Source organism: Fusarium oxysporum, chromosome 6 (assembly GCF_000149955.1).
Source record: "Fusarium oxysporum f. sp. lycopersici 4287 chromosome 6, whole genome shotgun sequence".
Lineage (NCBI taxonomy): Eukaryota > Fungi > Ascomycota > Sordariomycetes > Hypocreales > Nectriaceae > Fusarium > Fusarium oxysporum.
This window is the reverse complement of record NC_030991.1, coordinates 3,587,712-3,610,943: the sequence shown is the minus strand read 5'-3', so window position 1 is coordinate 3,610,943 and position 23,232 is coordinate 3,587,712. Positions and strand designations below refer to the sequence as shown.

Below are 23,232 nucleotides of genomic sequence, written 5' to 3'. Positions count from 1 at the left end.
GTCTGATGAGGAGCGAAGGGGAAAGGCGGGTTTTGCTTTTTCGGAACTGCAGTAAGCATACCCGGTGGGGGGCGGGTCGGCAAATACTGTGCCACTGGTCCGGCGACCCAGACTTTATAAAATCCGTCAGGAGCTCATTCTCTGCCCTGCTCCTCTAGCAAAAACAACAGCTACAACTAGGTAGCAGGGATGGCCGAAGAAGAATACCTCACCGTAACCGCCCAAATATCCTTCATGTGCTCATTGTTCCCCCAATGCTAACTAGTCTAGATTGGCCTGGACCCTGGCACGTTCAGTTCTGCTGCCGCCTACATAGGCGCTGATGGCAAACCGGTAGTTCTCGATTTTGGGTGCGACCGAAAGACAGTACCCTCAACCATTGCGATTGAGGAGGGCCAATGGCTGGTGGCTCCGATGGATATCACGGCACCAAGCGAGGGCGGCCATTTGATTCGAAGGTCCAAACGGTTCATGGGCCGTCGCAATCCTCAAGATGGGAAGCTGAAAAGGCACATCGAGGAGTCGGATACGGAGTTTCAGATCAACGAGGAGGGGATTCCAGTCCATAAGATTGGCGAGGAGGAAGTAAGACCTGAGGAGGCCTATGCCCTACTTGTCGATCACCTGAAAACGCGCGCTGAGGAAACTACCGGTAAGCAGGTTGGCCGCTGTGTAGTCGCAATACCAGCCAACTTCACTGATCTATCACGCCAAGCCGTGTTGGACTCGTGCAAAATCATTGGTCTTTCATATGCGAAAGTCATCAACGAGCCAACCGCAGCAATGATAGGGTTTTCCCGCAGATACCCTGATACGAAGGGAAACTATTTTCTCGTCGTTGACGTTGGAGACGGAACCACCGACTGCGCATTGGTCTATGCCAACAACGAGCGAACGAGTTTCGACGTTCAAGCCATATCTGGGGACAACTACACCGGAGGGGGAGATCTCACCACTGCACTGGAAGATTGGTTCGATGCTAAGGTGGATCACGGTCTCTCTCCGCACGAGCGCCGCCTTGCGTGCGAGGCGGCCAAGCATACCACGTCCGGCACTATGCGTATCAGATACGGCAGTCAAGTTAGTAAGATTGAGACAGACGTGTTCAAGGATCTGAAGGGCGTCCAGGATTTCTTTGGAAGACTAAACAAAGTTGTCGACCAAGCCGCTCCGGACATGAGACGGGTTGACGGTGTGATTGTAGTGGGGTGCACTCTCTATCACCCGGTGCTTCAAGACTGGTGTACCAGAAAGTTTGGAAGCAAGCGTCTTCCCCTAATCGACCTAGCTTCACTTGTCTCCCAAGGGGCTGCTTACGCTGCGCTGTGCGACGAAATTACCGTCGCAGAAGTGCTGGGCCAGCGCATTAGCATCGGAACTGAAGACGACACAATAGAAGTGTTGGCAGCACAGAGCGAAAAGATTCCTTGTACCAAGGTTAAAAAGTTATGGGCTCGCCACGATGACGAGACCGAGCTTCACATATGCCAAGGGCAAAGCGAAAAGTTCTCAGAAAATATCTCCCTCTATTCTTTCTATCATAAGATGAAAAAAGATACACCTTTTATTTTGAAAGTCGTTATAAAGGCGGACGGAACACTCGATATTTCAGTAGAAATAGAAGGAGCTGAACCACACAAACGAACAGTGGAAAGAAAGGCTGGACTATCGGATGAAACGATCAAAACTCTCAGGGATAGGAATGAAGGGAGATTGGGGAGAAAGTTTACTGCCGTTAGCGACACGGCTACCACTAAGGATGCTGTCCATACACTGCCCAGTAAGAAGAGGAAGAGGAAGACGGAGGAAGAGAACGAGGAAGAAAGAGAGGGAGGGAAGGCTAAGCCAAAGCGAAAGCCGAAAACGACATCGACATCAACGCGGAAGCAGAAGCAGAAGCAGAAGCAGAAGCAGAAGGAGAAGGAGAAGGAGAAGGAGAAGGAGAAAGCTGTGTAGTCTACTTCGTCCCTAGAGAATTTTCGATTACGTGTTGTGATACCTTAAATGTACTGGTTTGTTTATATATCTCACATTACAGCTACATGTGTCTTATCCTACGTTTAGGGGCTGAATGAAGAGTGCTGGTTGAACTTAAGGATGGGGAAACTGATTGAGCCGACATTATGTGGTGAATCGATCAAGAATATGGCGATAGATTGAGTCAATGATGGCTGGCCGATCATAATAGCATTGCCGGCTTCCTTGACATGGCGAAATTATTATTTAACCAGGAATCACTAGCGGCTGTTCCCTTTCAGTTACCCTGGAAGCCGAATGTCTGGCGAGGAGCGTAACCACGCACTGAGTTTACGCTGGTTTTCTTTTTTGCTGCTTTCATTTTGGACAATTTTGTGGCGCAGTCGCTTTTGACAATTTGTGGCGCAGTCGTTTTTGACAATTTGTGGCGCAGTCGTTTTTGTCAGTTTGTATATACAAGTCGTTTTTAACATTTATAGCTCTCCATTGTCATTAATACTAGGTAGATGTTCTATTTGGCGCATTGCTGGGAGATATATGTTTTGACAGATCTACATGACTTGGGGTTATGCCAGAGTAAAGAAATCCAAGACCCTGATGCTAACAGCAAGCTGTCATCAAAGGCGTAGGCAAAGCCGCTTGCTTGCCTGCGCCTTTTGCTTAGTCTTCCTTCTAGGCCTCTTCCTTTTAGTCTTCTTGTTAGGTCTCTTCTTCTTCTTACAGAGGATAATTTCGATCGTCAAAGAGGGGATATTCCCCGAATAACCTCCGGCCGCTCTTCGAGGCCCCTGCCGAGGGTCTCATCATAGAGATGTCAAAAGTTACTCTTTGGTATAAAACACTGGTCAGACAAGTGGAGATGGAGAAAAGCCAAAGCCGTATTATATTTTTTCGTCTGGGATACTACCATAGAACTCAATGTTGTTTCCGCTTGATGTAGGGTATCTTTCACAATACAATACAATTTATTACGCCTGGCGGCTTATTTTGGCCGATAGGGCACTAGCCACTAATCCGTACATACATTGCTTAGCTTTCGTCCTCGCCTCTCCAAGCCTGTGCTGTGCTACACGTTGCTCAATCTGTGTCCGTATTTCCCAGCGCCCAGACTGCACCCTGCTTTTCACCATATGAATTGAAATAGGCCTCCTCGAGTCCATAATGCGCCTGTTCCTTGATTGTGCTTTTTTCTTCTACCCTATTGGCTCCCTGCATTTTCCTGTGATTTATTAGCATAGCCAGCGAACTAGCTTGAAGGCTATTCTTCAAGTGTTAAACGTCCTATCAACGGCGGCTGAAGCGATGTCCGCTTTTATAAGACTGGGTGTTTGGTGTTTAGTGTGAGTAGATTAGTAGGAGTAAATAGGTGTGATCCTTGCAATCTGGTTTCAGTATTGTGTGTCGAGTCGGCCTGTGGCCGTCGCAAATCGTATAGTTGCATGGACTGCCTGCATGTTTGGCGTCCACTTTGCGTCATCTGATGGTGATTTTCCTCCTAGGTAGAACGAGAGGGTACTATTCACATTTCAGCTTGAAATCCGGTATGATGACGTAGAGTCATGCCCCTGGTCAAATACGGAACCTGGTAAAAAGTCCCCCCGCGACAAATGAGGAGAGATCAGCCCCAACCTAGCGCCTGAGTAACTTTGGACGTCGTCGAGAGAGCCAAGGTGGGTCACGAGGGCATGTCGGCTAATCTGATTGGGAAAGATCAGCACAGGCTGAGCAGCCAACTTTATTAGATTACAGGGAAGAGAGTTAGAAGCATCTTTTTGAGAGACTGAAATCGCCGGGACGCTTTTTAAGGTGCCCCGCCACTAGGACATTACTGGACATCCAATATCCCACATGAACGACGCTTGTCTAAAAATAACATCATTCCTCCACGCGATCACCGCCATACTCTCTCCCTGCAGGGCGGCCGATCGGCTATTTCGGTTCTTGGAGAAGAAGATCCCGGCCTCCAATTCCCTGTCGAAATGATTGCGCGCTTGATAAAGGGACGCGCAAACTAGCGAACCATATCGAAGTTGGCCGGTCAGCCAGATGCTCCGCTCCTCCAGAGGGCTGAAGCGCGCCTCTTGCTACTGTACTGTACTGTATTCCATCAGTTGACTGCCAGGCCCTAAGCTAGTCACTGTGATAGGGTGACAGTATTTCCCATTTCCACGAGACTAATGCTGGTGACAGTGAGCACGCCCCATATTGACATAATCTTTGCTCGCAGATCTTTTTCTAATTAGTTGATCAGAGGTATCGAAGTATTTAGCGTTTACGTTAAAGAGTGGAGTAAAGTGAGCTCTTTATTGTGCCTTGACTTGATCTTGATTGAGCTCTGTTAAGCGTTGCCAAGATATTTAACCTACACTGGGGCTTTCAGTGTGTTCAAACTGACATAGGCGACTCGCGACCGAATGAGACGGCTTGGGGCTCAAAACGCTAGCTCAAGTGACGTCTACAAACGTCTCTACGCTAGGCCAGAGTCAGAATCTGCATTGCCGATTCTACTCAAGACTCCCAGTAGTATAGACGCTAAGGCAAGAAAAGCGGGACTGGCGTCTCCCGCGGTATTTGATTGGCCTTCGGCTGTAGCCTATGTTTCCGTACTTTCAACGAAAACGTCACCGTGACAGGGATATATCTCTGCTATCTCAGGCCAAGAAAATATAACGTCCTCCACAAACACAAACAGCTCCGGTCTTTTCTAGTTTCATTAAGGAAGCAACAGTCGAATAACTTGCCCAGTTACTTAATGCGACAAAATACCTGTACCATCTTGTGTCAAGCTGCAGATGTGTCGAACGAATGAAAGTACTGGTGATGAAACCAATGTCTTATATGTCGCATTGCTTGACGTTCCAGGCTCGAAGGGCTTGTAATATTGGACGAGCACTGTGAGCAGAAGAGGCCTGCTGGCCTGGCTATCTATTGTGCAAAATCGAGAAGTCACCATCGCGATAGCCCATCAGACCTTCATTGTCTGGTCGATCCACAAAGATCCGTTCCTGGAGGCGACTACGCGTCTGTTCCGATTGGGACGGTACTAGCTTGCACCCATTCTCAACATCATCCAGTTGGCTTTTCTAGTCCGCATGCCGTCGGCCACGAGCTTTATGGCATGGTCTACTGAAAACCAACTTTCGTCGGCCCTGGACGATCTGGGACTAGGGAACGAGGCAAGCGAAATCGTAGGATATCTTATCCTTGAGACGATATTTCTCGTCTAAATGCTCTGGGGTGCCTTGCCGGTGATCGTATCGTACAGAGTTCATGGCGATCAAGTCAGAGGCATCGCGAGTGCGGCAGGTATCGTCATGGCGCTGGCGATTGTCGGTGTCTCCGCTCGCACAATGTACTTGACATGCAACTGAACACTACATTATAAACTGGCCACCATCCTGGACTCATAGGGGGATGCAAACTGATGTTCTTCACGTCGACCGTCTTGCTCTGCTCTGGCTTGGCCACGATTGTCGTCTTTGTGTTCGGTATGGGAAGAATCGGTGCCCCTTCGAGGAAGCAAGCCGAGATGGTGGATGACACAGCGGATGAGGAGGTCAAGATGAAGACCGTCGATGTTTTCTAGCAGGAAATGTGCCGTCTTCTATTGGAACCTTTTGCAGGCCTGGCTATCTAGAAAATGTAGCAACAGAAGGGTTGACGTAAATATGTTGAATGTACTGGACTCAAACTAACTCATCAACCCTTTGGCCCGCGACATTATTGTCCTGACTCGTACAGCCTGCTAGCCCTTTGATCGAACGGCTAGATCCTGGTCGTCACCTTAAGATCATTCTGTAATGGTGCTCGTTCTGTGAGACAAACTCGTCCCAGGCTTCCTCTCATAACCGCGCCTCTTCATAGAACCGGCTCGTCCCTTGTACATGTCTGTCGACCTCAAATCACCTACCTATTACTTGAAGTTGTAAGAGTATCTCTCCTGACGCTTTATGTCGCTGTGTACGCTGGAAATCTTACCCCACCGATCATAGGGGCACTAGAAGGGCTCCTCTCAGGTGTGGGAGCGGCGATGGGTCCCAAGACTGTTGGGTCGGGTTGAAGGCTTTGCCACACGTCGTGCAAATGCACTTGAGATGTACAATCCATCCTAGTTTCTATGAAGTGCGCCAGAAGGGTCTAGATAGCGGTGATATTGCTGGGGATTCGCTCAAGACGGAGCAGGTGCTGTTCTTGTCACTGGTCTGGGTTCATCTCTGATGCCTGAAAGGCAGGAGGCGTATTTGTTGTTGCGTAACGAACTAGTCGTGTAGTTGGCTGACAGAGTCGCTGGTATTCGTGCTATGAAACACATAGTTACTGCCGGTTTCAGGATCGATCGGAGTTTCGAAGCAATCACACCAAGTGACCCGTGTCCTGAGACAGGGCAAAATGTCATGTCGCCAGGCACTGATGTAGCTGATAAATCTGATTCGCGCAGCACCCCTGTTCCTAAATGATCATGAACCGAAGCAGAGTCGACGATACAGCTTTAGACGACAAGCTAAAGACGCTCATACCAGAATGTTTCCAAGTGGTTTTTGGTTGTGGTAACCCAATCCTCAACAGTACCATGCAGGGTTCCATTTTCAAGGCGTATTGCGAAGCGACTTTGTCAAGAAAATACGAGTAGTGCGCGAAGGATATAGAGTCTGCCAGACTAGTAATGAGACATCCACAAAGCTCCCGTAGTCTTTCTGAATTGTAAAGGACATGGCTGTTGTGATAGTCCGGCCGTGATGTACTACTTTTAATTGCATCTAAAAGAAGAACGGATGGAGTACCACTGTAGGGAGTGCCAGGTTCGCCACGGAACCAAAGCCATTGAAAAGCATGAGAAACAAATTGCCAATCCTCCTATGGTGCCCAAAGAAAGACCCGGCCATAAGCCTCATCCAAGTCTTTAGGAAGTCTTCAAGGGCTTTGCTGACAACATCACGTTCGCCGGTCAAGCGCTGCAATTCATGTAGTTGACGATCGAGCCCACCGAAACCTATAACTTGTTAACAGAGAAACAGTCTCAGTGTGGTGAAACACTTACATTCCCTTTACCTGGGTACTAACAGCATCTTCAACATCAAGGAGAAGATCATTAGGCCAGGTTCAGAACTTTGTTGTTTGACTGAACAGGAAAGCGAATATTCTATTCGACCCGTTCATATGACATTGGGACGGAGACGGACATTTTCTCCGTCACTCGCTCGATATCGATGTACTCGCGACTCGTGATAAGGATCTGAAGATTAAGAAACTTTCGATCGATGACGAGACTACGAATGACTTCCAGTACGGCGTCACGGGGGTTGTTCTTGTCGACAGCGTCGATCACAATGTATACGCAGCTAAAGACCTAGAGAATCTGTCCAGTTCAGGAGTGCTCGGTTCCCCACCGCGTCCGGAGAGCTGAGTGATGACTCTATAAGAAACGGCGCTGCTTCGTCTTGGTGATGGCTGAAGTAACAGTAGTAGTAAGCACTTGTACAAGGTGCATTTACTGTTGACGCTTTCTTGCATTGATCTTAGACGGTTTCTATTAACCACGATGTAAGAATGGTCTTTCCAGAGCCTGGAATACCATGCACCCAAAGGCATCGAACAGTCAAAGCCAGCCAGTTATACGCAATGTGTCGCATCACTCAAATTGCGCTAGTCTAAGAAAGGAAAGCTTTGCGGTATCAGCTGTTGGGTTTGAACCGATAAGTGAGATTTAGCGGCTAGCGGTGTGGCCATCTCTGCTTTTACAATTGTGATCCTAGTTCCCCGGTACATAGTGCGAAACTTTCCACGGGAAATCCAATAATGCTGGAGCCTGAGTTAGAGCTTTGAGCCTATTATAGGCGCTTATTGTTCTGTTCAAGGTACGTAATGCTTGAGCTGCTGCTAGGACTCATAGGTCTTTCCGTCGTTTGGTAACAGTGGATTCTTTCGTCGCTACCAGGGTTCGAGCCGCCCAAGACTGCAGAGCAGTCCCTGACCTCTAATTTCTCGTTTTGACGTACGGTACTTGGTCAGCAGATCAATCCATATGCCGCTCTGTAACTTTCATGCATATAAGGCAGGCCCCGTCGCCTTCAAACTCTCTAGGCCGCACCATCACCTACCCTTTCGACCAAAAATCTGATTTTCCCAACATGGCATCATTGGAAACTTCCAAAAAATTGGGTTATCTTATTTTTCATAAACAATTCACGACTGATGAACACATTTCGCGCACGATCACAGATAGTACACAAATGGAAGGTAAAGTTCCCATAGTTATTATACGAACGTATGAAATTAACTTTAGATAGCTCTACGTGACCAATTTCGAGATCCGACAGATGAAGAATTCAATCGCTGGAGTGAAGAGTACAAAAAGAAAACTAGAGTCGACTTCCCCCACAAACAGGCCGATACTGTCTTGATACGTTGGAAGTAGAAGACAGGGCGTGAGGAGTTGGGTTCAGTTTTCAAGTATTCTAAACGCGAAGACTGTTGTACTGGGTGCTTTCCTGATGAGTTCTGGCTGAGAAGTGTTTCTATGGGCGGAGCTTAACCAATATCTACGTTAATAATAGTGTCGCCAATCCTGATGGTACAGGGACAGCCGAAAGGGGTGTCCGCCTTCCCCTATTTCGATAGAATTGCTGTAGACCGCGGGTGCCATCAGCGCCCGTCGTAGCGTCCTTCTGATTTTTCTGCACCAGCGAAATGTTTCAGCTTTTAAGCTTATGGATTACATCTCTGAGCACAACCTTCATGTTCGGGACTCTGACCAATCAGCGACCCGATTTAGCGGCAAGCGAGATGAATCAATCCCGCAGAGCTATTGGTTTGGACGACTCTGTTAAATCCTGATCAAGCTAGTACGATAGCCGGAAGAGACGAAAAGCGTTAGCGTGTAACCTCAAGACTCTGGTTGGATGGGACGAACGCTAAGAGTTAAAATGGACTAGTCTACTGACAGCGAAATTCCAAACCTCAATTTTAAACTAACCCGACTGGCGCCTCCAACACGGGGTGTAGACTTGGATATCTTGTAGAATATACAGAAATACATAAAAGATTTCACAAAACTCTATGCTACCCACGGATGCTGGAAGCAGAGCTATGATGTACAACGCCCACCCTCTGATATACCCAGTGCGTTTCTTTTATACCATGGCCAGAAAACACCATCAACCCAATGACATAGTTGCTGAAGCCCCAAGACAGCCTTATAAACACCTATCACATCATCTGTCGAACCAAACTGGAAGGGAAGCCACAAGACCGTCTTCTGCCCCGTTCTTGCCGTGGCAGCAAAACTCCACTGATGTCCCTGGGCGATGATAGCAGGTAGAAACGGCAGCCCATCCATAGAACCATCGTTGCGTGAAACCAGGTCTTCCAGAAACCGCCACTGCGCTGAGTGCCATGTCCCTATGTGCAACTCGGCAGACCCTGCTGGCGTATTACTCACACTCTTGGCCTCAATACTCAGAGCGATGGGACGATTGAGCGGTGAACAAAAGTCAGTGTGATTGACATAACCGCCTTATTTTTTTCATATGAACCCTCTTCATATGGCAAAACTATCCTGCCACATCGTCCACAATTATTCATGATCCTAATAAATACACTTCTATCGGCCGTCCAAGTGACATTTTCCAACAACTCCACGTAAGTATACACACAACGGCACAATAATCATCCGTCTCACTGCTCCCCAAAAACCCGCAGTGATTCAGGAATCGTCTTCACACTACATGTCAACGAATCAAAGGCGGTATATTGCGCATGTAATCAATCTTCATCCACCCCTTCTCCCTCAACAGGAAGGCGCCCAGCGTTGCCAAAAATCATCAATCTTTTTTCCCGCAACCTGTACTTACCTCCTTTCGATGCGGTATTATCTGTCATCTTCTTTGCTTGGCGTCAATTACGCCTGCACTTCCTCTCATACCTTCCAAAGGTTCTATCTGGTATCATGGCCTCCGTCCTCCTAGCCCCTACGCGGAATACTCAGTATCGTCTGTACGAGCTTGGAGCCAGCTTCAACATCAGATGAAAGAGATTACACTGTGATATTAGAGATAGTTTTGCGAGAGGCGGATTTGATTGTGCTGACGGATATCATACTGGACCTTCTTTTCTTGCCTGTACATGACGCGCCTTTCGCTTGATGAGGCAGGCCATATGCGAGCAGCCCGGTCCATGATTCATGGCGAAACTTAATCAGCTTCATAATTAAACTTACTCTGCTACAACTCATATGTGAACTTAATAATGCGATTCGAGTATCTCCGACTGGCTTGATGTTGGGCGTCCACGTGGGTTTTAATGTAATTTCAGCCGTTGATGGCACTCGCTCTACCCCAGACTGTCAACCCCTCATACTGCAGCCATTCTTTGCACAGCTACATACCTGAATGCCCAACTAAAGAATACTGCGTAGGTTGGAGACCCCACCTCTCGTCGCCGTCCCTCGATTCCCTCCTTTTCTTTCCCCCTTTTCTTTCCCCTCACCACACAGTTATATTCTCTCAACCTCCGAGCAACATCATTCTAGTTCACCATCATGGACATGGAACGCTGGAATAGGACGGCGGCCTTGTCGTCGTTGGCGTGCCTCGGTCTATTGACTTTGGCCGATTGTGTAACCGATAATCAGCTGCTAAATCTTGCGAATGACTCCCAGATGCAGCCTGGTTTTTGGAACTTGAGAACGTGTGCCATTGTCCTCGGAGGAGTCTCTGGTAATACTTGACGTTCCATGCGCCGTCACTCCCACTGCTAATGATCATTAAAGATATGATAGGGCAGTTTGTCCTTGGCTACGTTCTCAGCATCAGGTCGAAATATTGCGCCATGATCATCAATACCACGAGCATTCTTGCTGCCGTCATCGTCACATCCTCGAGTAGTACGGACGCCTTGAGAATGACCTTCCCAACATGATGAAAACTAACGGTGGCAGTCCTCTTGGGTCACAATTGGCCTCTCATAGCTGCTACGGCAGGCCCTTTGATCAAGTGTGTCGGAGGAGGGTCCCATGGATCAGTATTTCTTACGCTCGCCGTACTTCATAGCCAGAAACCTCAACATCAGTTTGTCCACTCCCTTTCTTGTCCCACAGCCATCTATGTGACCATAGTAACGACCGGTAGCTTTGCTTACTACTATATGACAGGGGCAATCGTAGCCCTGTCCCAACCTCTTGGTTCCTTTTCTGCATCTCGCCTATCCAAGCACAGTCACATTCTGCCTGGTGCTTTGTCTGGACTTTGTTGTATCATGACGTATGCTATAATTATCTTCTTGAGGCAGACGGATGCCGATACGAAGGAATCGAGCCAAAATGAGACGAGTCCTTTGCTACCCGACGGGCAACAAATCCTGCGTGGCGATGACGCACCAGCTAGCCATATGACTGCGTCAGAACATATTACCTGGCTCTGCGGCAGCAGCTCTCTCTTTAGAAGCCGAGAACTGAAATTTCTCCCTAGAGTCTTTGTCCTCATGGGTTTTTGCAAATCAACCCGTCCGCTCTTCACAACTTATATCCAGCACAGACACGGTGTAAGTCCTACAGAGGTACGAAACCGCCGTAACCTTCGTGGGGCGGCAGCTGCTCACTTTAATTTAAACCCTTAGGCCGACCATCTTTGGCTTGTTCGTACCGTTCTTAGCGTCGCGCTTTTCGTCTTTACTGGGCTACACACTGCGTACACCAAACAATCTGACAACATCAACCTTGCGCAGGCTAAAGTTGCCATCCTGTTCATTTCGGTTGGCGCATTAGCGATCGGCCTCCCTGGGTCATACGATAGCATTACCATAGGTGAGCCTGCAAAACTACAATATGCGGATATCGCTCTCTGACTGCGGAAGCCCTCATCATCAATACCGTTGGCGTCGTAACAGACCTGAGTATACTTGCTTTTGCATCCACTTTGCTCGAAGGCCACGATGCGGGATCCACCCTAATGCTCATCGCATCAATTGAGAGTTTTGGAACATTGGTCGGCGTTGGAGCACTCTACCCACTCTATCAATGGAGTCTGCAAGACGGCCTACCTTTTCTCGCCGGTGGTATACCCTACTATACTTGTGGCGTAAGTTATTCTTTTGTCTAAGCTGTCGTAGTTATACCCGCTAAACCCTAAACCCAGACACTCTACGCCGTCGCTGCTGTTATTCTCTGGTCGGTGGGAGCCAAGCCGGCGACAGAATGAACCATGAAAGCGATTACCTTTTACATCCTCCACCAGTAAAACATTACGCCAAGTCAAGTACAGACGCCCAAAAGACTTGAGCTTCGCAACCCGCAGCCATCTATAGACTGCGCCCCCTGAGCCTTGGATGCCGTCAATGCTTCCATGATCAAGCGCTGCGCAGGGCGGGGAAATAAGACATTCGTCGTGCTCATTAAGCTTTAGCAATAGGGGCTGATCAGAATTGACCCTGTAGCTAATATCTGGAAGGGCGTCTATATTTTCACAAACACAATACACATGTTATAGTCCATCCGCTCGAGACGTCCCTCTAATTTCCCCAGCATTGCGTCGTAATACAATCTTTTCGTCCGTGCACGCTTTCGGGGTTCGCAAAACTACCGTGGAACCTCAAGGCTGAAAAGGATAAAAGTAACGTCGCGTTGAGACTGGCCAAGTGTGGATCTTACGCCATGTAATGCTCAATTTCTTCGACAGGGTATTTTATTAGCTGACATGAATAACTTACACGGCTTGACTGTTGATATTATGTCAGCTATGCACGCCTAATTTGTGGCTTGCATAAGATGAATTCAGTGGGTCGAAGCAGGGCTGGGGACGCTATACGGACGTTCATTGGGTCTATAGCGGATGACAGGGGGATACCGTCCATTTTTAAACAAATAATGATTGGCTATAAGCGGGCAAGGGTAAGGATACAGCTCTGATCGATAACTACCCTGTAGCTGTTATTTCTCGATTCCAATTTACCGATCTAAAGCGCACCAGGTAATCAAGACCTATAGTATTGAGCACTTGCACCTTCCTCTCCTACAATAACTCTTGTGTGTAAAACAAAGCCCCACACGCCGAGCATAAGTAGCCGATTGCACTGTGTACACTCATGTTCATACTGAAAGTGGGCCCACTGACGTGCTTACTTCATCGATGTGAGTGACAGTACTCACGGCTCGCACTGTCAGTTTCTCCCCACTTTCCCAGATTTGGGCCCCGGAATTCAGGCAGCAGCGGCGCTTCTAAATACTTCATTCGACCAGCTAGAAATTGCTTACGCACCTACAAGCCGGCCTATTTCTGACAAAAATCGTTTTTTTGAAGTACAGCCCATGTATCAAGAGGGCCCCACCCTAGACTTTACAAAGAGCATGTTGTTTCTTTCAGAGCGAAGGTACAAGTGCTCAATACGGTACTTTCTCAATAAAATAAAATCTTCCGTATTATTAAGTCCCTTAGTTTATATTCCATCGTGTGAACCAATATTGTGGTGTCGTTGCGTTGAGTGAAGCTTTTGCACCCAAGATGTAAAAGCCATGACCCGCAACCTGAAGCTTAACGTTAATTACTGACCTAGGTCAATGGTAGTAGATGAGGCTTAGGCTAAGATATAAAGTTTCTGTCAAGTTGTGAACCGTTTTCAACCTTGTTAACAAAGAACTGATCATCCTTGATATCACTGTCCTAGCCGCAACTGACATGCTTGCTGTTCTCCATCGCGAAAACAGTGGAAAATAGTTTCAAAGAAAAGCTTGCCTATTCAATGGATACGTCTTACTGTCATAGGAGGTCTAGACTTGTCTCTAAGGATGAGATAATACGCTAATACTTGTCAGAGGATACAATAGTTGCTGGAGCGAGGGCATCGAGGCTTCTGGAGCAGACAATAGTGCACCAATTGGCGGTACAGGGATGACCGAAAGGAGTGCCCACGTTTCGCTGGTGTAAAAGGACTACACGAACCTATTCCGGACAGGAATACTACTTTACGACGCGTGATGGCGGCACCCACGGTCTACAACGATTCTATCGAAGCTGAGGAAAGCGGACACTCCTTTCGGCTCTCCCTGTAATACCAGACATATTGTAGTAGTAGAATTGTTTTTCTCTTCCCAATCTGGCCGGTCACAGGGTGCAATCGCGAAAATTGGACGGGCCATGGGGGCGTAAATCTGGGAGGCTCAACGAGGATACGAGTTAAGCCGGAACCAGGAAGAGAAAAGTGGAGACAGATTCTGTTTATAAACAAGGCTTCTAACGTCCGGATTTCTACCTGTCCATCATCCCTCAAACACTCTGTCCTCCGCACATCCAACAGACATCCAATTTTCCCATCTATAGCCAAGAAATATCAACCTTGAGGTCATGGCGCGGGATGAGGGTGACCGACGAGGTCGCTTCATAATTATGATAAGCTTTCCTTCGGCATCTGCTGCCATCTCTTACGGAACTATCGACAAATATCACGTCGGCTTCTTTGAATCCCATCCGCCGTCTGAAAATGATTTTCGCAACTGGAGTTTTCAAAGCGAGGACCCCACAGACCTCATCACGGATCTCTTAACGCAACAGATGAAGTCTATGGTCAACAATAAGGCTCTTCTTAATCATGATTGCCGCCAGGCGGTCGTGCTTTGCTATCCAAATACGTGGTCAGAAAGCCATCGACAAACTATGTCGTTCTGTATCCGCAAAGCTCTAGTCGCTGCAGAGGTTCCACAAACCGAGGACACAAGAGATCTGTGTATCTTTCCCGAGTCAGAGATTTGTATGATGTACGACCTGACCATGAAAAGTTCGCTCATGGTGATTCATGCCAATTCCAGAACTTGCCCGCAAAGCTCTACTGACTTCATCTTAGAGTGGTGATGTATTCATTCATCTGTACGCAGGTATTGACCTAACCCTTCACTTTGATGTCAGTTTGGCGGCTAAGCGCATCAAGGCAACGGTATTCTAGATGTGTACACCTATAAGGTCGACTACGATTATCCACTGTTGTTAAGCCGAATGGGCTCACAACCTCGAAGTAAATCGCCTGTGGGTAGAACGTAAACGTGCCATGTCTAATTTTATCTTGGCCAGGTCGCTCCCGGATATCGACGTGTCTCGACAGAAGATTCCGGTCACGTTTTACTATCAAAGAACAGGAATACTTGGACTCCCTCAAGCTTGCCATACAAGATGGAATTGAAAGCGCAATAGAAAGCGACGATTTGACCGCCGAACGTCTCTCACGCCCCGCAATTCCACGCCAGCGTAAGGCTTTCCAGGTTATCGTTCTAACTGGAGAATATGAAAAAGTAGAAGCCCTCACCGAACATGTCCTAGAAAAGCTAGACAACATCCGGCTATTGACACCCAGATTACAGTAGGTTAAATTCACCAGACTATATCTGTTGGACAGTGCTCACAATGCCTTCTCAGAACTACCAGAAGCGAAGCGCTATTCGAGGGAGCTGCACATCTTGTTGCTAACAAGGATGAGTGGTATCACAGAGACCCATATGGGGCCGGATAGATGGAAATGGCTGTTTATTCCGGTATATGTCTCACTTGCTCAACTTGTATTCAATCAGCTTCTACAGATTTCTTAGACTATTTTGCCGTTCTCAACCAGACATTTACCAAGTCAGTCCAATAACAACGCTCTTTGGCATTTGGCGAATTTCATCAGACTCTTGCTTGATCAATCCATATGCCTCGCCCACTTGTGCCAGCATCTGCCGCCACATCCGCCCCCCAACCACAATCTGTTGTTGTCATCTAGGCTCAAAGGTTGAGCCATGGTTCAATCAAGCTATCAAAAGAACCGATGAAGGGGAAGGTTTTCGTAGCGATGGATGGAAGTACCAGAGCTGTCTCAAAAAGATGCTGTCATTGTCAAACGCCATTTGGAGTCTAGCATCAATTATGCTACCGCACGCAGAGGATTACCTATCATACGAGATTCTTCACATAGAAGCCTATGTTATTTTTGTCGACGGTTTAGAAAGACGGGGTGGCTTACAATTGGACCGGAGACACCATTGATGCTCTTGTTGAGTATCACAAGAAGAGTCATTTTGTCAAGCCAGCGATCAGAAGAGACGAGTTAATGTGCACAGAGCAAGATGGCAAGGCGCGTTAGGAGGGCTTCGTCCGAACCATCAACAACTTTGTCTTTTGCGCACACTTCTCTATTCTCGATTTCCTCGAGGACGGAGGTACCGGCGAACTTCCTGGCCACGAAAGTAAGATTGTCAAGACGTCGATCATCGACTCCATGCATCTTTCCAAATCCTCTTTCCCGCCCATCTAAGAGCACAGCCTTGCTCTTGAATCGCGTGCTAGCAACATGCCCTCACAGACCTGTTTTCAACCCAACTGTACCGTTGTGCCGCCAAGCCCGATCGATCTCTCGTCAATTCCACGTCCAGCAGCCTCAACTTTCCCATTCCGGAAATGACTTCGATGGTGCAGTTCTACAAATCAGCGTTTGGCAATCCGCACATTTGATCATGCTGCGTTCACTACTGGGTCACACATGGCCGGGTGAACAAGCCTGCGGGTTGTCGAGGAAGGATTATGCCAACAAGGGGTCTCTTGGTCTCCAGACTTACTTTCGTTAGGCGTAAACGCAGAGGACCGTATGAGGTATGGCTGATACTCATTTCGGGACGCGACCTTGCAAGGGTTTGGATCCTTGGTTTATAGGAGGGATCGCAACTCGGGTCAATAAAGAAGCAAAAGTGCACTCTTTTCTCCGCTTCACAGTCGAGATACTGCAAGATATGTCTCTATGTTTCTGTACCCGACTGCCTTTTCTGAAAACCTCGACCCAATATTCTATGTGTTCATAAACAGATCCTGCAAAAGTGCTATCGATACGCCAACTTACTCAACGTGGCAAGAGATGGTCATTAGGATGTGGCTAGGATGTTTTGGCAGACATTGATCACTGTACGGTTCTAGTCCGAGTTGGTGTCAGGTACCCCTGCTTGATCAGCAAGCCGAGCATAAAGTTGAGGCAGTCTACGGGGGCCAATGACAGGGGGAGGATACAGATAGTCAATTCGTCATAAAGCCAGCCGCTCAACATGTATCATGGTGGTATCCATGCTTTCTCCTTAATTTCATTTTCCCCCTCGACGTACTCGATGCTTATTGCTTTCAGACTACGGTAAAGTATCAGAATTAAAGCCTGGCCGCCATATCCTATGTCTTCGTACAGCCTATTCATTTGATCGATTGCTTCATATGATCCCCCTTTCGCTTGTTGGCCATCCGACTGGCTCGGTATATTGACTTTCATCCTCACTTCAATTCTCCTAATATATGAACCGGGTTCTGTTTCTAGGGTGCAGTTGCCCATTGAGAGGTGCCGACTGCTCAAAAGATGGCCACGGCAGGTGACATCTCTGCCGTTCCCGTTGAGGGAGAGCAAAGGCCCTTCTCAGGTGAGGCGGGGTGCGATTCGTGGACCAGCTTCTACTACAGTGACGACGACGGCAATAAGACGAAGGATAACTACCTCAAAGCCATGGAAATAAAGATGAAGTCCAGTAACCTCAAAGGACAGCATCGTCAACTGGAAGCATCTCGATCCCGACTAGCTGAGGAGCTTGCAGAAGTCGAGGCTGAGCTGGCCCGCATTGGTAAAGAGCGTGATAAAGCGGCTATGCAGCTAGAGCGCATAGAACAAGACGACACGGGACCCGTATCTGAAGAAATTCTTCTGATTGAAGAGCGACCAGCGTCGATCGACGTCAGGAGTCAACCTCTGTTGGGTGAAAAGGAAAGAAGAACTCGAGCGCAACCACCTATTGGAACTTACACTGCGGATCGTGGTACGTTGAATACCCTAGTCCTTTTTATCTTGATGAAGGCTAATCCGACCGAAGCAAATTCACTGGACATTGATTTGCAGCCCTTGCCAACTCCATCAGTATCACAATCTGCATGCTATGTAGGCAAGGCCAAGATCCAATTCCATCTATGCAAATATGAACCTAGAGGCGATCCTAGATGGTTCCGGGGCAGCATGGCAAAACATATGAAATTGAAGCACTCGGACAAACCTCCAAAAGTCTTTCGCTGCGACTACCCTGGATGTGGAAAGGAGTATCGCAATAGGCAAGACAACTTGCACCAGCACCAAAGAAGGCATGGACATTTTACAAATGGAAAAGATGAAAATGGAGAGCTGCAGAGCCCTGAAAACGAGACGCCCGCGCTCAACCTCAGGACAGCACCCGGACCCATTCCTGCTACAACACCCTTGGTCTTCCGACAGGACAGTAACGGTGTTCAGTGGATTAAGTTTGAGTATTCTAGAGACAGGGTAAAGATGGAATACGACATTCGGTGCGACATCGAGTCGGTTAACACCGATGAGCTATCCCCACGGTTTAAGGAAAGAAATTGCGTCTATCCCCGAGCGTACTGCCCCAAGGAACAGTATCGAGGCAAGCGACTCATGTATGAGACAGAATGTAACCGCATTGCCTGGGCTTTAGCTGAACTCAACGATTCTCTTCAAGGCAAGCGAGGTCTTATCCAGCGAGCAGTTGACAGCTGGCGTAATAGCAACCAAGATCCCCGGGTGCAAAGCCGACGAGTGCGGCGCTTGGCAAAGAAGTAGCAGCGACAGGGCATTTCTGGCCTTCCATCTGGAACCAGTCTTCAGCAATCGCAGTATGAGCTGAGATCCAGCGGGGTATTTGTGAAGGCTTAAGTTGGGCATTTCTTGATTGGGTGATGGTGGATTCGCGTCACTTGTTTCTGAGTCATCTTGGAAGTGCCGAATGTGATGATCGCGGCGTTGCATGAGGAGAGGGTCAAAATTGAAGCTGCGCGATTCATCGGGTGAACAATTGATAGTTCCGGCAGCCTCCTTGGGGCCTATGCTGAGATCCTGGCGTTTCTTGCAAAAGAGCTTGTCATCATAGGGTTTAAGGTTTCGCGTTTGATAGGAATCTTACCGTATATTTAATGTCTTTTACTGATATTGACTTGCATTATAATTGCGCTGTATAGTGTTGAAGTCTACCTGATGTTGAAGATATAAACACGACCTAAATGGAAATAGAGCCGTGCGAGTCGGAGACATTTTAGTTTGAAGCCGACATTGGATAAATGTTCAATGGTATATATGCCTCTAGGCCTTGTTGCTTGTCATGTTGGTATTCGTACACAAAATTTAGGCTGAAAGATAAAAGAAATACTCCGTATGCATACCACGTTGGACCGAGGCCAATGTACAGAGGGGGGAAAACAAGCCCCCATCTCTATTATGATCAGGCGTCTCCAATAGCCGCCGAGATTATTAGAGGCTGAGAATAACCCATCAATAGATTGTGAAGCCGCCCAAGGTTCTTGCACCAATAGACTTTGGGTGTGCCGTTTGACTGCAGCATTCTTTTGTTATCGCACATTAGCCAGTTTCGCGGTCCATTCGCTAACCACTCTTTCATAGGCTCATCGTCAGATTCCTTACTCTTACATCTGAAGGCAAGAATTATCTACCTAGTATCGGCTAGCTAGGCATTGCAGACGGGTATATGCTACTACTAGCGTGCCGGATGTTTTTTTTTTTTTTTTTTTTTTAAAAAAAAAAAAAAAAAAAAAGCTTCGTTCCTCAGACCCGTGTTGCCAAGATACGGTTGGCATCGTTCCGTTTGCTCCGACGACTGACAATCCCTGCTCTCGACGCTAACCCTTTGGCGCCCCCAAAGGTGTCTAATTGTTAGCCCTGCTAAATCCGTCGGTTTCGGCGGGTAGAAAGGACAAGGCAGCGTGACCGACGTGGATCCTTGCATTAGCTGCCGGTGGGGAAGGCGCCATAATCAGCCTCCAAAGCATGCAGCGGCCGGTATGCGACGCTAAAATAAGCGAGCTTGGATCTGCTAGCCATCAGATCCACCTTTCCATGTCTAGCCGTTCGCAATCAGCGGGCAGTGCTTTTGTCTCTAACAACCAACGTCCCTCGTTTCAGGCCCATATGCGATTAGACGATCATCTGAGCAGATAGGGGCTTTGCGCGCAGCTTTTCGTTCAGGCGCGATGCTGATCTACAAGGTGTGACGGGGTAATTTAACTCATGGAGCCAGCAAACACGTGTCTTGTAGTATCCTGCAATTGCTAGCGGTTCCTGTAGTTCAACAACACCCCCTGGGCTGTTTGTAATCGTTAACTTATCATTCCTTCAACTAAGCATTTAAACATCTACAGCATCAAATGCTTAGCACGAGCTGAAAGGTTCCTCGCAACCATCGAATGCGACGTGAAAAATCTGCAAGGCATGCGAACAGATAACTAAGTGTTTCCGTTTCTCACCCGATAGCTTCATCGAACAGTCTCGGACAATATCTTGCAAAAGCTCTGATCAATCGCGCAACCAGCCGCAAAGAGATGCAGTAAATTCATCATTCATGCCCGAAAAATAGGACCAACAACAAGGCAGGATACTCTATCGCCCGCTCTACCCAGGGTTCAAATCCACGACACTCCACGACACATTTGTGAATATGGCGTGGATATGGATGCTGACTAATAACTTCGATGTGGAATGGGTGGAAATGGATCCATTATGGAAATGAATCCATATTGTGGAATTTGTGGAATGGAAACCTACTTTGTCTAACAATGGTAATTAGTGGATCGCATCCATGCCTTGGTGACGTCGATGTTTTTGTCACTCGTCCATTAGAATCCTATCTAGCGACCCGATCAAACCGGCGCGCAACCAACTCCGTAGTGTCTGGCAAAGCCCAATTGTACTGGCATCTAGCCTATTGCGGCTCTTGGTAACCATGCGGCCAGTGGTCGAGAATAGCCTCTCACACTCGGCTGACATTGGTGGCACAGTAAGCAGATCCAAGGCCATCCTAGACAACCGGGGGTATTTGAGTCGCCTTATGTGCCAGTATTCGTAGGGATCTGTGACAGAAGCATCAGCATCCTCGATATCACGCTGCCACTGCTCGTATTCATCAAGATCCAGACCGCCAACTGAGGACCTAGGGGATTGAGCTGGGGATCGAATTGGCGACTCGGTAACAGAAATCCCTCCAGTCGTCAGTCCTCGCTTCTTTGTGCGCCACGCTGTGAACTTGTTTCTTGAGGTCTTCAGCCGCTTATTGGCAGGCAACTCAATCTCTGGGTCATCAACCTCCAGGTCCCTATACTCTCTCTCCCAGAGATCCTGGACCATCTCCTTCGCCTTGGTAATCCACAATTGTCTTTCGTCGTCGTCTCCCCACAAATCGTCAAACAGTGCCCACCGGTAGGCAGGATGAAGAACTGCAGCGCCATAGATCAGGGGGCTATCATTCAGGTGCTCGTAGTATTCGTTCAATTTGAGCCAACCCAGGTTGATGTTGACAGCGAGGTGATGGCCGTGCGGAAAATTGGCGACTGCTCTTTTCGCGGATTCGAGGGTTTCGAGAAGAAATTCGTACGCGTGAATAAGATCCCAGCTTGTTCCTGTACAAGCCATCTGTTAAAATAAGAATCGGGCCGCTTTTGAGAAGTCTAAGGCTTACCAGACAGTGGAGGGTCGATCTCGTTTTCCTCGACCTTTCTCCGGTGTTTTCCCTGTCCATCGCCCTCAAGGCCTCTCACAACCAGCTGGAAGTCAAGCAAAATGTCGTAAAGAGTCCCGAGCACATGCCAATCATCAGGTGTCATGCGATTCTCTTCCTTCAGGAAGAAGGGCAGCTTGGAGCCCTTTTTGATGTGGCCAGCTCTCGTCAAGTTGACCTTCTCCCACTCGTTTGACGCTCTCTGGACAAAAGAATTATAAAATGGCCTCAAGAGGAGAGCGCGTTCAATCATCGAGAATTGAGAAAGCCACCGGGTAGCATTGTCGACCACAACTCCAACTGGACGGTGTTTCTTGAGCTGAGCGTCATCAGAGAGTTGGCTCTCGACAGCCTGTACCTTCTTGAGCATATCGGTCCACGTGTCCGATCTGCTCACCTCCTAGGTCTTCGTGAGTATAACAAATAAAGCCGGGGACTCAGCCACCTACAACAGCAAAGTTATGCCATTTTCCAACAGAGCCTCGCCTCCTCCAGACTTCATGCTCCTTCGCTGCCGTGTGAAGTCCTTCGAAGACCTCTTTCTCGAAAGCATCCGGGTTCTTGCCATACAGCATCTGTTTCACTACTATGTTGACAACGTGGCCAACGCAGCGAACCCATCGCTTCTCCCAGTCGAAGCCAAACTCTAATCCAAGCTCCCCCATCGAGGTTTTATTGTTACCGGCATTATCCAATGTGAAATACCCGAGTTTATCGCTGATCTCGTACTCCCGAATGATCTCGATAATCTGCCCGGCGATATTCTCGCCTGTGTGCCGCTCTGTAAGCTCAGGCAGTCCGAGGACACACTTCTGTGGCCGATTATTTGAATCCCGAAACACACATGTGATGCCGTATAAGGCGTGTCGGTTACCAGACTTCCAGCCATCGTACTGGATATGGATCTGTCCCGGACTCTTTCGCAAAGCATCTTTCACTCTTTCCATGTTGTTGGTAAATTCTCGTTCTGCGATGGCACGCACGGTCACGTCAGTAATGTTAGCTTTTGTGATCTCGACAGATGGATTGAGGTAGTTGAAGATGTCTCGAAGATCTTGATCGTTGACGATCGAGAAGGATTGGTTAGAGTTGACAATCCAGTTGACAAGTTTCTGCTGGAATACAGTTTTGTCGAAACGTTTGATCAAGGTATTGATCAAATCTTGTTCCTTCGGCTCCTTCGGGTTCAACTGTAGGATTGTTGCAATGGACTGATGTGCTTTCTCGGATGCCTTTGTAGGCTTTTGCCTCTTGCCTGTCGGATCCATGATGCCATTGTGGTCCGTGTACAGGTGACCCTCAGCGTTCTGCAACCCTTTGATGGCGTAACTCTTTGGCCTCGGCCGCTTTTGCTTGATGCAAAGGCAACACACCCATCGGCGTTCCCCCTTATCGGCATGCTGGATATCGTAGCCGAACTGATATACCCATTGACGCACTTGGCCGTCTCTCTCCGTCAAGGTCCAGCCTTTGTAGAGCTGAAAGAGTCGTTGATTGTCTTCTTCTGTACGTTCTGGAACGGGTGTGGTTGACTTGGTAGGATGAAGGGTGGCCATTTCGGTTTGGAGTAGTCAGGGCGTGAGTAATAGTAAACCCTCCTAGAATAGACTTGTTTGAACTTTGTGTACGGGTAAAACGGAGTGGAAAATTGTTGCTATTGCGTTGTTATTGGCTATGGAAAGTACTTAGGGTATGCGCTATTTCACAAGGAAATCCAGGTATTT

The 23,232-nt window shown here is 48.0% G+C and overlaps 8 protein-coding genes across 9 annotated transcripts; 6 read left to right on the top strand and 2 right to left on the bottom strand.

The window, feature by feature from the left end:
• Positions 1-189: 189 nt before the first annotated feature.
• Positions 190-1,956, top strand: FOXG_14035 (uncharacterized protein; the record flags this gene model as incomplete). Its single annotated transcript, XM_018394102.1, has 2 exons — positions 190-213; positions 271-1,956. The coding sequence occupies 2 exons, from the start codon at positions 190-192 to the stop codon at positions 1,954-1,956; spliced, it is 1,710 nt and encodes a 569-aa protein (XP_018253561.1).
• Positions 1,957-5,401: 3,445 nt separating this feature from the next.
• Positions 5,402-5,563, top strand: FOXG_21358 (uncharacterized protein; the record flags this gene model as incomplete). The annotated part of the gene is made up of 1 exon (XM_018401692.1): positions 5,402-5,563. The coding sequence occupies one exon, from the start codon at positions 5,402-5,404 to the stop codon at positions 5,561-5,563; it is 162 nt and encodes a 53-aa protein (XP_018253560.1).
• Positions 5,564-5,861: 298 nt separating this feature from the next.
• FOXG_21357 (uncharacterized protein) lies at positions 5,862-6,195 on the top strand (the record flags this gene model as incomplete). Its single annotated transcript, XM_018401691.1, has 2 exons — positions 5,862-5,902; positions 5,970-6,195. 2 exons carry the CDS (start codon positions 5,862-5,864, stop codon positions 6,193-6,195), a joined length of 267 nt encoding a protein of 88 aa, XP_018253559.1.
• Positions 6,196-10,513: 4,318 nt separating this feature from the next.
• On the top strand, positions 10,514-12,170 carry FOXG_21356 (uncharacterized protein; the record flags this gene model as incomplete). Its single annotated transcript, XM_018401690.1, has 6 exons — positions 10,514-10,691; positions 10,745-10,855; positions 11,090-11,529; positions 11,590-11,776; positions 11,860-12,050; positions 12,108-12,170. The coding sequence occupies 6 exons, from the start codon at positions 10,514-10,516 to the stop codon at positions 12,168-12,170; spliced, it is 1,170 nt and encodes a 389-aa protein (XP_018253558.1).
• Positions 12,171-14,229: 2,059 nt separating this feature from the next.
• On the top strand, positions 14,230-15,663 carry FOXG_21355 (uncharacterized protein). 2 transcript variants are annotated; one of them, XM_018401688.1, is made up of 5 exons: positions 14,230-14,750; positions 14,806-14,836; positions 14,890-14,973; positions 15,030-15,315; positions 15,372-15,663. In XM_018401688.1, exons 1-5 carry the CDS (start codon positions 14,310-14,312, stop codon positions 15,463-15,465), a joined length of 936 nt encoding a protein of 311 aa, XP_018253556.1. In that variant the 5' UTR covers positions 14,230-14,309; the 3' UTR covers positions 15,466-15,663. The 2 variants fall into 2 exon arrangements, with proteins under 2 accessions (XP_018253556.1, XP_018253557.1); XM_018401689.1 differs by having other exon boundaries at positions 15,030-15,663.
• A 1,659-nt stretch (positions 15,664-17,322) lies between these two features.
• FOXG_14034 (uncharacterized protein) lies at positions 17,323-18,567 on the top strand (the record flags this gene model as incomplete). The annotated part of the gene is made up of 2 exons (XM_018394101.1): positions 17,323-17,773; positions 17,828-18,567. The coding sequence occupies 2 exons, from the start codon at positions 17,323-17,325 to the stop codon at positions 18,565-18,567; spliced, it is 1,191 nt and encodes a 396-aa protein (XP_018253555.1).
• A 1,176-nt stretch (positions 18,568-19,743) lies between these two features.
• On the bottom strand, positions 19,744-19,839 carry FOXG_21354 (uncharacterized protein; the record flags this gene model as incomplete). The annotated part of the gene is made up of 1 exon (XM_018401687.1): positions 19,744-19,839. The coding sequence occupies one exon, from the start codon at positions 19,837-19,839 to the stop codon at positions 19,744-19,746; it is 96 nt and encodes a 31-aa protein (XP_018253554.1).
• A 780-nt stretch (positions 19,840-20,619) lies between these two features.
• Positions 20,620-23,064, bottom strand: FOXG_21353 (uncharacterized protein; the record flags this gene model as incomplete). Its single annotated transcript, XM_018401686.1, has 3 exons — positions 20,620-21,410; positions 21,470-21,908; positions 21,958-23,064. The coding sequence occupies 3 exons, from the start codon at positions 23,062-23,064 to the stop codon at positions 20,620-20,622; spliced, it is 2,337 nt and encodes a 778-aa protein (XP_018253553.1).
• Between the last annotated feature and the right edge of the window lie 168 nt (positions 23,065-23,232).